This window comes from Oculina patagonica, chromosome 2 (genome assembly GCF_052425735.1).
Source record: "Oculina patagonica isolate OP01 chromosome 2, crgOcupat, whole genome shotgun sequence".
NCBI lineage: Eukaryota > Metazoa > Cnidaria > Anthozoa > Scleractinia > Oculinidae > Oculina > Oculina patagonica.
The window spans coordinates 24,870,153-24,883,625 of NC_135759.1; the positions used below are offsets into that span (position 1 = coordinate 24,870,153).

The 13,473-nt window shown below is 37.6% G+C and overlaps 2 protein-coding genes across 2 annotated transcripts in view; both read left to right on the forward strand.

The window, feature by feature from the left end:
• Nucleotides 1-3,870: 3,870 nt before the first annotated feature.
• Nucleotides 3,871-13,473, forward strand: part of LOC144643725 (tachykinin-like peptides receptor 99D) — a 140,252-nt gene continuing 130,649 nt past the window's right edge. The window contains exon 1 of the mRNA XM_078503065.1: nt 3,871-7,877. Coding sequence (XP_078359191.1) covers nt 3,993-4,976 — 984 coding nt within the window. The 5' untranslated portion in view covers nt 3,871-3,992 and the 3' untranslated portion in view covers nt 4,977-7,877. The remainder of the gene's footprint in view (nt 7,878-13,473) is intronic.
• Nucleotides 8,604-11,300, forward strand: LOC144643718 (galanin receptor type 1-like). The gene is made up of 2 exons (XM_078503055.1): nt 8,604-10,122; nt 10,154-11,300. Exon 1 carries the CDS (start codon nt 8,727-8,729, stop codon nt 9,834-9,836), a length of 1,110 nt encoding a protein of 369 aa, XP_078359181.1. The 5' UTR covers nt 8,604-8,726; the 3' UTR covers nt 9,837-10,122; nt 10,154-11,300.

A 13,473-nucleotide genomic window follows, 5' to 3' on the forward strand; every position in this document is an offset into this window, starting at 1 on the left:
TCTTGAAGAAATTGTGGTCGCTTTTTTTCCCCCAAAGAGTCGCATAGTAGAAGTTCGTGTTATATAGAGAAACACTGAATATAAGATTTCTGAATTTTGTTATTGACTATTAAGTATTTAGACATTTTCAATTTCTCTGGCGAATAAACAGAGAAGTATGTTGCTTAGACTAGCTGTCTGTGAAGCCATTATTATTGACTATTAGTTGGATCATTAGGATAAACAAGGAATAAAAACAGCTAGCTTGTGTCACATAAAATACAGTATGTGATACCATTCAACGCCAGTTTAATTTGTGCCCTTTTATCGATTGCTTTGAACTAACATTTTTCGCGGCTTCCTTATTACTTTTGAAACTTCTTTATTTCTTTACTGCGATGCAAAAATGAAACTTCCATTTGTTAGGGCCTGTTAATGTGAAGCAAAGTAGGAGGGTAGGAGGTATACCCTCGCCTCCGAGCCATCTTTGATCATCTTTTACAAAGGTGAGCAAAGTTGTCGGCCCTGCCAACTGAGATAATAATCGGCCCTCCCAGTTCCACGCATGATCTGTTTGTCAAGATTTGTCCTTTGCAGGCGAGTCATAAGAGCCAGTGAAAGTGTTATCCTCATACAAGGTACAACTTTTCTCCATAAAAACAGGCTCTTAAGCTTTGAACAGTTTAAATCCAGCGTAATTGAGCGTTTTCACAGCATCCAAACAGGAATAAAAATTTACATAAAAGGAGCTAAAAGGGAACTCATTAAATTTTATTGTTTTGGTACACCAATATGGCTTCCATGCATGACGCCATGTGAAAACCATTTCTTGATTTGGCTTATGTCACCTTTCTCATCCCTGCCTCCAGTTAACAAGTTTTCCTGCAGTCTTGATTAGTTCATTTGACCAAATTTTCCACAAAGTCTGCATTCTAATCGACCATTGATAGCTCACATCCTCAGAGCGGGAATTCTGCCAGTTCTTGCGGTCATTGTGTCAAGTTCTTGGATTATTTTTGTGTTAATTGGCCATTTTTACATCTAGATACATATAAACAGTGTTTGGCCATAAAGACGTTGTATTCTATTGGAAAATCGCTTAATAAAAATAGTCATCTTCTTTGCCGTATTATTGGCTGTAGGCTGCTTCACGATATCCCCCTTTAGCCAAAGGGTGACACGCGGACCTTTCGGCCTAACGATTTTACGCTTGCCAATGATTCACCAGTGAGAGCTTAGTCCGATATCATCAGTTTTTAAGGTAAGAAAACGTCAGGTCATTTTTTTATTATTATTGCAATGCTATGTCTCCACTGTGCTGGACTGTAAATGTATGTTTATTAGAGGTCATACACTTAGCTTCGAGATAGCTAGTTTCCAGGCTTGCCACTCAAAACGAGAAAACAAATATTTCAAATAAAAATATTTATTTTTCGCAAAATCAGTTAACTATTTATGACTTGTTATCTACACAAACTGAAAAACGCTTTTATTCTTATTGCGTTTTAGACCAAAGTGAATGATATTTAGGATTTCCGGACATAAACCAAACTGCTGGAAAAAAGGAGAAAAAACAACATGTCTGTTCTATCTGCCAACAACACAGGTGAGAATATTCATTCAGCCTAGTCTACTTTATTTGATGCAAAAACGCTTTCTGTTATGCTCCAAAGTTAAAATGTAAATCAGACTTTCGTAAGTAAAAGAAACTAAAACTATACGTGCCTAGAATATACAGTATCTGGCAACGATAAAAAACTTTGAAGGTGAGAATCGTTAGAGCTTTGGTGCAAAAACCTTTTTTGTTTGAACTTTTGTAATTTAATTACATGTTAAGCAAACCTGATTTGCCCCAAATAAAAGGAATGGAGACAATATGTCTGATGTTTCTGGCAAAAACACAGTTGAGAGTATGAATATAACTTTGGGACAAATTCAATTGAAATGGTTGTTCTCGCATTTTGGTTCTTCTGGAAGAATTCGTGAATTTTCACCTATTTCCAGGCCATGGTCGATGGCAAGTATATCAGTATTGGAAAATTGTTGAAAAAATCTCAAGCCATCGTTGGAATATCGAAAAGAAGTTTAGTTAGCCGCTATGAATATCGACGGCACGTATCGGTAGCCTTTGATTTTTTCAGATCGTGTGAGATATCCGCCTAAGGTTGAGACCAATTTTGCATGAATCAAATTGATGTCGACAAGTTTTATCTTTGTTGCACGTTTGTTATGCGACGAAGTGTCTCTTAAATTGCGTCACTTACATTATCTTTGACAGACCGGATGATGGGTCATTTGTTTATGATGCTATTATTATTATTGCTCGTTATTATTCAACAAATTGTCACGATGCCCATATGTGGTTATCTGTCATCCACACATTACAGATATATCCTGACGTAGTTTGCTAAGATTCGACCGACTTCTTTGCGGTAAAGCACTGCACAACCGCAGTTTATCTGGCTGCAAAATGCGTCTCTTGTCAATTTGTGGGATAATAAAGGAATTATCCAGCTCAATCTTTGAGGAATATCGTCTGATATTCCACGCGATTTTGCAGGATAATTGACAATTATACTAATGAATGGCCGGCTTCGGTCATTTAGATATGAAATCTTACAACGCTAATATAGAGATTTAAATTTTGGCACGTGAGGCCATCCAAATGTTTGTTAATGTTTCCGAAACAATTTCTGAAAATTTACGAAGAATGTCGAACACTTTTAACAGGGTGGTAAAGTCAACGTCCCTTTTTGGGTGGCCCATGGGGTGGACGATTATTTTTGGATGTAAATTTGTGATTTAAAAATCTTAGCGTTTGCAGGTATTTTAAAGATATTTTAATATATAGTTTTTAAATCTTTTTTTAACATGTATTCATTTATTTTTATTACTTAATATTGTCAAACACTTTTATCTACTCCCTGTGTTTTTTGACAATAAATAAATTACCTTACCTTACCTTAGGTTGAAAGGATAAAAACTGGCCTGAAAATTTTGTAGGTGCATACAAGAATACCACATGGTCAAACCCTTTAAATTATACAGTATGAAACCCAAGACAAGTACTTCAGTCGTTATAAATATTTCTTTTTACCTTATTGTTACTTATTTTCGCGGGCACTTAATTTCGCGAAAATGGAACGGGAATATCAAAAAAATAAGATTACGGGAACTTAATTTCGCGAAAAGTGTCAAAATACTGGTCTACATTAACAAACAGTAAGTCTCAAAATTGGTCCAACTGATTTTAATTTTCCACTGCAACAGTTTCCAGTGACATTGAACAAAACCATATAACAAAACAAAACTTTAAAAACAGTTTAACATGTTCCTTTGCAACAAAGTAGAGCTAGTTTGACGACTGTACCAAGGTAATTAAGTAGTAAACTGACGGCAACTTTGAATATTCATAACGAATTATATAGAAAGGTATTAAATTTTGCGTCGTTATTTTTCGCAAGAACCTTTTTCGCGGGTCTTAAATTTCGCGATTTTTTGAAAATCGCGAAAATTAAGTCCCGCGAAAATAAGTAACAATAAGGTATTTCATTGAATCAATTGAGCGATCCATTGCCCTAAAAAATAACAAACTGAAAACTCACGTTGAAAAGTGGAAGCCAATTATCAACTCTTTCTAATATAATGTATAAGATTATTAAGTTTTTTGGAGATTAGGTGTTTAACATGTACCGTAATTACTTTTGTAACGTATAACGTAAGTAATGTAGTATGTTTGTGTAACATAATATAATGTACTGTGTAATGTAATATATGTAGGGTTAAACAAATGTAATGTACTGTAGTGTAAGTCTTCTAAAGCATTAAAGTATTAAAAAAAAAAAAAAAAAAAAAAAAAAACAATAAGGTATTTGTTCCTTTTTTCAGAGTCGAATGGAAGTATTTTTAGTGTTTCAAGCGCATGTGCTATCCAACCAGCCACATTGTCACTCAAGGTTGGTTTGACAGTCGCTTACCTCGTCATCTTCTTAGTTGCGTTGCTTGGTAACGCGATGATTATCTTCTTAGTCAATCACTATCCTGAGCTAAAGACAACCTTCAACATGCTTATCGTCAACATGGCGGCCTCTGACATCCTTGACGTCATGACTGCCATCCCACTGTCCCTTGCGTACTTGTATCACAGCGTGAAGTGGTTCTCAGGAGGGTTTGGTGTCTTTCTTTGCAAGTTCCTGCCGTTTCTTGCTTTACTTTCCATCGGTACATCTGTCCTGACATTAACAGTCATGACCTTTGACCGCTATCTCGCGATTATGCGCACAATGAGAAGAGCGCGGTCTTCAAAGCGCACAGCGGTAGCAATCGCTTCAACATGGATAATTTCAAGCCTGATCTTTGCAACCGAGCTCTACAAGTTCAAACTTTTCAACGTATCGGGCCAAGTCATATGCGCACCAAGATGGGTCGAAGATCTTCAAGAGTCGCACAAAGTGACAAAGTACGAGATGATTGTCCGGTTTGTCCTGCTATACCTGATTCCTCTTCTCACCATGGCCGTTCTTTATTCCAGGATTGTGCTGCATCTGTGGAAGCGAAAGGCTCCTGGAGAGCACATCGATAAGACAGATCAGCGCATCGAAAGACAGAACCGTAAAGTCATCATTATGCTGATCACCGTCGTAACCATTTTTGCCATTTGTTGGCTTCCAGCACACGTCAATCACTTTCTAGTGACGTTCAATTTTGATGTGTTTAGCTGTCTACCAACATCATTGATTCTGACACTTTATTTTGTGACGCACACCAATACTGCTATCAACCCGTGCCTATATCTGATATTCAATGAGAGCTTCCGAGGAGCATTCAAACGACAGCTGCGCATACGTCAAAGGTTCAGTGGCCGCAGTAACGGTTCGGTTACCGTAAGCAATGGTACGTTTAAAACTGGATCACGGGCGGTCAGCGGGGGAGGCGTACCTGAATTTTACGGCTTACTACTGCTAAATAATGAAAACATGAGAGAAAGTGCAATTTAAAATACTCAAATGGTAAACACTGAGAACAAGACACAAGTTGCATCCTTGTGAGTATCACATTACCACCGTTTGCATTGATACGCAGCTATACGCGACTACGTTTCCATTAATTAAAGGGGAAGTTTATTCCAAAATGGCACTTCTTGTTTTTCACGCAAACAAAATCTTTATACGAAGATATGTTTCTCACCGAAATTTCAGCTTCCAACGAGTATTCAAGCCCTATGAAATTCTTGTCAAAAATAGGTCCAAAAATCGAGCCGGAAAAGGCCGCCGCCATCTTGGAGTAACTTAGCAGCCTGGCGATGAATGCGTGACGGCAAAGAGCTCAACTTTTTCTCCCTTGGAGCTCAGTTTGTCCAAAATGATGTTGGACAAGCATGCATTTCGAAACTCAAACCGATACAAACTTAACAAGGAGTTTCAAGTATTTAAACAATGTTTGACTTTCCTGCCAAACATCAATTTGAGCTCTTTGACGTCACACATACATCGCCAGGCTGCTAAGGTACTCCAAGATGGCGGCGGCCGGTTATCGATTGTCGGACTATTTCAGGCAAGGATTTCATAGGGTTTGAATACTCTTTAAAAGCTGAAATGTTGGCGAATTACCTTTTCGTTGGCGTGAAGAAAAAAGTGCCATTTTGGAATGAACTTCTCCTTTTATCGAATTGCACCCTAGGATTTTTTATAAGGTGTCAATTTTTCGAAAAACGCTGATGCAAGTTCTGCGTTTAGAACGATTGGTTAGTTCAAACAGCTACCGTGAAGTTATATTACATTTACGAAAGTATGAAACAACCCTCGTTACTTTAAGTTACGGCGGGTTTAGCAGCCTTTTCCTATCTCTACTTTTTGCGAGGGTCACAACTTTGGGGAAGCTAAGGCCCGTACCATACGGAGCCCACTCAGCTTCAGTTAACAAAATGAAAATGTTTTTAATAATAAATCCTGTTAAAGATATTGTATAGCAACAAAACAGAATAATGTACTGCCTATGGAACCATGCTCACGGCTTGTAGTTTAGGAATTTCACAGATCGCATCGTTTTGAGATAAGCGTGGCGTAAAATGTTTTCAATAATAAATCCTGTTAAAGATATTGTATAGCAACAAAACAGAATAATGTACTGCCTGTGGAACCATGCTCACGGCTTGTAGTTTGGGTATTTCACAGATCGCCTCGTTTTGAGATAAGTGTGGCGTTTTCATTAGACTAGAATTCAACTAGCCTCCAGGGCACTAGATTGAATAGCTATTTTTGGCTATTTCAGCTATAACCTTTAGCTAAAAATACGGGCGTTGACATCTCAGCCTACTTAAACAAACAAAGAGGATTTCAAGCAATTTCGTTAGCACATGGGATCTCACTTAAATTTACCCAAACAAGATTTTGGAATCTGTGGAAATGGCATCCATTTTTGACTCAAATTCTCATACGTCACTTCTTTGCCAGAGGGTCTCAATGGGGTTAACCGTTAGCCGTAAAACGGCCAAAAATTTAGCCGTTAGGCGTAAAATTGGAAAATTTTAACCGTTAGCCGTAAAATATGTTAACCGTAAAAATCGGTCAGTAATTATAAATAAACCAACCTAGTTCACTTCATCGTCCCAGAATGGCCCTGAGACCTAAAATATGTTTTTTATAATGGAAATTAATTTTTAATTTTAAAACAATGAAAATTAACTTTAACTTCTGTTAACCGTTATGGAAATAAATCAACCGTTAGCCGTAAAAAAGCCAAAATTTTAACCGTTAACCGTAAAAGCCACCACCCCATTGAGAGCCTCTTGCCAGTCCTTTACCGTTTCCTGGGATTTCTCGTGTTTGCGAATTTTTCGAACCATTCTTTTGAGGTTTCGTGCGGGGGGCAACAAGTAAGAAAACAGATTGCCTATTATGGCGTGACCTGTAAATGTAGCCTTAGAAGACTGTTTACAGCTCGCTCATCTTGTAATTCGTCATGTTGATGTTGGATGGATGCCACGTTCTAGAACTGAGTAATAAAACGGTACTATGATAAGGAAGGAATGCTGCACTTCAACACGCGATCAAGAGGAATGACGTGATTTCCCCGCTATCATTACTACAGTAGAACCTCAATTTAACGAACCTCTGTATAATGAAGTCCTCAGTATAACTATGTTCTTCGCCTCAGTAATAGGAAAATATATGGAAAAGAACCCCGATCTAACGAGACCTCGTTATAACGAGTTTTACCGTACCCAAATTCGCAAGTAGCCAATCAGAAGCGAGATCTACTGTCCTGATATCCTACGATATCAAGTCACTGACCTGATATGCCACCATATCACGGTCACTTTGAAGTAAAGTAGTGTTACTGTACGATGATTTGAAAAGAGGTTTTTACCAGTAAAACAGAACTTCGTAATTTAAATTTAGCGGTGTTTAGCGGTCGTAAAAAGAGGAAAAGTTTCCCGCCAAAATAAACTTGAGCGCGCTCGCCAATTGCGCGATGTTTGCCGACGAGTACTGAGACATTCAGACTGAAAAATGGAGTCGGAATTTCCAAATTTTTCGCTTCATTTTGATTTTGAAAATTAAGAGAATGAAACTCTAAACAAACGAGGGGAAAAAAGGTAGAAGAAGAACTTTATAAAAGGGTTGCCGGAGTCAAAACCAAGTCAACACAATTTGCAGCACGTACCTTGCAAGCATGGCTTCAAAAGAGCGATATATATAACCGGATTTTTGGCTGAATTTGGGTACGGTAAATACCTAATCGTACCTTTTTGGTACGCTTCGGCTGCATATCAGGCTCGTTTGGTCTCGCCATGGGTATTTTGGCTCGACTGCGTCTCGCCAAAATACGAACCATGGCTCGACCAAACTCGCCTGATATGCTGCCGAAGCGTACCAAAAAGGTACGATTAGGTATAAGTACACGTATTCTGCCAGTCCCTTGGCCCTTCGTTATATCGAGGTTCCACGGCATACACGTATACTGAAAAAGTCATGTAGCAATTTTAAAATCGTGATTGAGAGAATCTAACGAATGCCTTGTGTAAAGCAGGTAAACGGACAAAAATGCAAAATGAACGTGATGATATCGCTGAGGAAAGTAAATATCATAACATACACATGTGCCGATCATCAAAGTATTTAGTTATTAAATTCCTGACCGGAAATGTTAAGTCAATAATAAAACTCTCCATCTAACACACTTTGTTTTTTATCATTATTAACGAAAGTGAACAACTTAAAAGATACTTACTGCGTTTAAAGCTAATTGTCAAGTTAGTGTCACTCATAATTTCAGTTTGAGAACACTGATACCGTATTAAAACCGGACTTGATCGTACATATTTTCTTGCCACCCTCATCGATCGTATCGTAAATAACTTACAAATCATAACATCTTCAAGCAAAACATAAACAAGCGCAACACGTTTTTGCAAAAGAAACATTCCTCAAGGCATTGAGGGGTCTTGATCTTCCGATGTATTTCTAAAGTACGTTTCACTTTTGACAGGATTAAAACTAATGAATTTTAGGATTTACCGGATCGGAGGATTTGGGATTAAAGATGACTTTCAGATAACCTTACACTCAGTGCAATCAGTGAAAGGTAATTAGCAGGCTAATTAAGCAATTAGGCCAAAAACACTTTCGCGAATATTAATTGTTTTTCCGGGACGTGCAGCAGTTACAACTAGCTACTGCTCGTCAAATCTGTCAAATTGAAAGCCCAGACGTTTTCCACATTCAGACTACGAGTTTGGACACGAGATGAACTCGAACAACAGTAGTTGGTTGAACAAAACGAACTTCAACTTACAACAAACAGGCGACGACCACGACCAGACCTTTTCGCTCATAGCAGTGTCTCTTCTCATTCTAATTACGTTTCTGGGGACGATTGGGAATCTTCTCGTTTTTAAAGCGATATTTACGCTAAAAAGGAGAAAACTTAACGAGTATCTCATTTTGAACTTAGCTGCTACCGATGCAGGGACGTGCCTTGTGAGTATTCCGTTGGACGTCGTTGAAAAGATGGTTGGTGAATTTCCGTACGGGGCTGCTCTTTGCCACGTGATTTATCCATTTCAGTCCGTACTGGTTTATGTGTCTGTGTTAACGCTGTTGTTCATGTGCGTAGATCGCTACAGATTGTTAGTAACGCCGCTGAAGCAAAGGATACACTTGAAAACTGGATTAGTCATCATTGCTGCGATATGGCTTTTATCGTGCTTGTTTGTCTTGCCTCTATCGCTTGCTTTGAAGTTTAAAGGATCCTACTGCAGCGAGGAATGGCCGACTGCTTACAGTGGAAAAGTGTTTACTCTCACTATCTTCACATTCCTATACCTAATACCATTGCTTGTTATGACTGTTCTTTATTCCTTTATCATTCGAGCGTTGTACAACACCAAGTCTTTAAAACTGAGGAGAAATGTGTCGTCGGCGAGCACCCAGCCAACGGCCAGTCTGCCGACTCAACAACGAAATTTGAAGATTGTTCAGGTGTTCGTTGTGGCTGTACTTGTGTTTGCAGTGTGCATGTTACCTACACATATCACTTGGCTGTGGCATGATTTTGGCAGCGGTTTCAAGCGTCCTGAGCTATTTAGCAAGGTCGTCACGTTTAGCAATATTCTTATGTATGCTAACTCTATTGTCAACCCATTTATCTTTGGCTACATCGATGTGAAAACTCTTGCTAGACTTTGCAAAGCCTTGGTTTGCAATCGTTCGAGGCGAGAACAGAGCCGTAATTTTGAACAAGTGTTTGTTCTTCGAACTACTCTATCTCGGCCAGATGTGCGCCCAAGAGATGTATCAGCCTCTAGACCTTCGGAGATTCCGCAATATCAGAAACATTTTATGAGCTCAGTGTAGAAAAATAATCTGCAAAGTGAGCTAAATCATAGTTATGGCTTAGATACAGCGCAAGCAAGAAAACAATAAGTTGAAACTACGTTTGTCTATGCATGCTGCGGAGAACGTCAGATACAGTAAAAACTTCCATTTTCCCAAGTTTGCCTAAACAGGTTCTTACATATATGATGATTAGCACAAAATATTTTATGATTTTCAACATTAATTTACATTGCAACTGAAGTGATAAAGCTCCTAGGTGCGGCAATGAGGATCCAGAATGTCAACTTATCTTATTTCCCTACAAGTAAATATTTTAAGCGATTTTAGAAAATAAGAACCTATTTCCAAATTTTAGGCTAAAGAGGTTCTTTTGTAGAGGGTGTCTAACTGGCAATTTTTAGCCCTACAGGTTCCAACTGGCGGGTTTTTACTGTACTTAAATTGGCGTCTATTGAATCAGGAAAGTTTTTTTGTTTCTTCGTATATCGTGTTATAGTTTGCTCAGTTACTAAGCAGAAGAGGGATTATCACTTCATGTTTCTATGTACCACTACCCGTTACACAAGTCATCTTGTAGTAGGTATAAAAAGTTTTCGCCGGTGCATCAATAACTCGATAAACGCACGCTCAGTCAATAAGTGCAAAGGCCAATTCTTAATCTCCATCGAGGGGTCATATATTTTTCACAGACACTGTCACCATATAACTCAGAGAATAAAACGGTAGTTGAAAATCATATACATAAAGTTCCTTGCAGAACCATTTATTTACGGTATTACAGACATTCTGTATAACTAACAATCTCTCTAAATTTTTCTCAGCATTAAAGACGATTGACCATAATCGACGTTCCGTGATAAATATGAAGGCTGTTGTGGGTTTTGTTTTACATACCTTTTTGCCAATCTACAAACGGAAACTGGCGGGGGAACAAGCTCTTCAAACAATTTGGTGCTACAGACATTTTCTCGCTTTAAAGGAAGCGAATCGGAAATAACCTTTTTGGCCTTTTCTGGACGCAGCCATCTTATCAATGTCTACCAATGTTATGCAGTGTGTGATGAGGACCCAAGGATCAAAACAGTTATAAATAGTTTGCTTTATTGGATTATTTTGATCAATAAACATGTTGCAGTCCACAAATGTTCAATTCCCGCCGTTTTGAGTTTGTCATCGATCTTATCCCTTTTTTCCGCTCTTTTTAAGTGTTTGTTGACTTATTTAGAACATACGTCCAGTACGAGCAAGAATGAGGAAGCTTTACGATTAAATGCAAGATTGAGGGCAAATACCAATCAAAAGAAAACATGGAACAATTTTTTTTGACAAGCAAATCATAAGAATGCAGCAATCCTAATCTGACCGCAAGTTTAAAACTGGTCTTTCGCATGCTATCATTGAAACTTTTAAATAATGCACATATTTATAGGGAATCAATAACAAAATATAACGTTACAAATTATAGAATTAAAAGAAAATAAGAATTATAAATAATTTAATTGTATTTAAATGTATTACGAGTTAAAAGGAATTTGAAGTTGGTTGTTGTTGTTTTTTCTTGCATTATTTTTAGACACAGAAATACCTCCTCACAATAACGCACAAACACGCACATGCGGCTTGCAAAAAAACGCAGATTTTTTTGTAATTTTAATTGCAAAAAAATATTTCAAAAAAATTATTCGAAACGGTCATGGCTGGTGAAAGGGATGGGAGTAAACGACAAAGCATTACTTTCTCGAACTTTCATTGTTTCAAGCAAAACCTTCAATACTGTTTCAAACAAAACCTAACCCTAAGGTGAAAGTTACCTATAAAGGCAGCCCTGTAAGATATGTTAAACCTTATTAATTCATTCCAGGGCAATCAAAAACTGTTTTCTCCTTACAACATAAATAACTTATCAAACAGAAAAGTGGCAAGAATGAAGAAATAATCATGTCAACTGGGAGAAACAATTTTAATTCTCCGCCATAATCTCAGAACTAAAGAAAAAGAAATGTGTGCAATTAGAGGGGAGAAGAAAGATTCAGTCAATGATTACTCTTGACAAAATGCTTTTTTCCCCACTGCATATATTTCACAAGAAGGTTATGAAGAGGCAAGGGTGAACTTTTCTCAAACAACTATTCTTCCCCGTAGTTTGTTGTGTTCATGGCCAATAAACAAAACTGTGACAGAGCTTGCATTATACCAGGAGTGAAAATGTAACAGTTTGAAATGAAAAACCGTTATTTTAAAGTAACAAAAACAATCTTAAATTTTTTTCTCGCTTGTGTTGACCTACAGCAAAACAGTCATAGCGCGCGTTTTATCAAGAAAAAGGAATTTATCCATGCATGTGGGTAGCGCATTAGAGTTTCAAAACTGAAATAACCCGCCGAAACCACAAAGAGTAACGTCAATTCTTGAAACTCTTCTCTTCTTTGTCGGTTTTGATTAATTTTTTTTTTTTAATATTTGTCCAGTAAAGACTTTAAAAAAGAGTCGGTAATTTTTTGGAGAAATCCCTACACCCTTTAAATTTGAGACTTAATCAAAAAACATGTATTAAAAGTCAAATTCCTTCCAGAATGACATTCTTAGTTGCTATGAGAATGATTTTTGAATAAAACCGAAATATCGGAACCACTTCCAGTGTTTTTATAGTAAATTCTTTGATTCAAGAAATGTAGCTGTGCCGAGAACCGTTTAGTAACGGTAACTTTTCAGTTATACACACGTCTGTCTATAAAACTACGTAAAATGTTTCCTGGTAGTGGTATGGTAAATCACCTTCTCTCAAATGCAGCGAGAGTAAATCGTATGGCCTGTGAAAGTCTTGAAATTCTCTCTGAACTCCTGCCGTCAACTTCAGTCAAGTTTATAATTTTTTATTTGATAAATTCATCTGTTAGGCATGCACTTGGATAACTATTAAACAAATAAATGCTTTAGCTAGTTCTTAATTATTATTATTATACATCTATCAATTAACGCGACAGCAAGGCACGAACAAAAGTTTAAACTTCCCACCTTTAAGTCAACTTAACTTTTTACAGTGGGACGCGCCTTACCGTGGCCACCCAACAAACTTTTTTACAAGTATGCTCTCGTAATATTATTAGCGACCTTCAGATTGGACTACGAGTACGAGATTGAGTACGAGTGCGAGTTTTCAAACCAAATTCGTGTGCCACCTATAGTCACTTATCACACCAATCTTATCCCTAATGTTTATTTGTGTGTTAGCCAGCAACCGGGAAGAGTTATAGTTTGGAGAATATAATTGTGTCGAAATTCCAAAGTCGTACTCGTACTCGATCTCGTACTCGTAGTCAAATCTGAAGGTCGCTATTATTTGTTTGACGAACACGTCTCCTTGCAAAGTTGAATACGATCAAATAGATACTTTTACATCGTTTTTATCAAAAAAACGCAGTGAAAACGTAAAATTATCCAAGATGACAGTTGTAAAAAAGTTTGTTTGGTGGCCACGGTAAGGCGCGTCGCACTGTAAGTTAGCGTAAAACAACTGCGGCAACCTTTGGAGGTACGCCTGCTAGTGTTGCCTGAATATTTACAGCAAATATTCACAGTATAGATAATACAAGTCAGCGATGGAGTTATATAGAAAAAGCACAAAGAAAAGAAAGGAAACCGATTGGATATGACT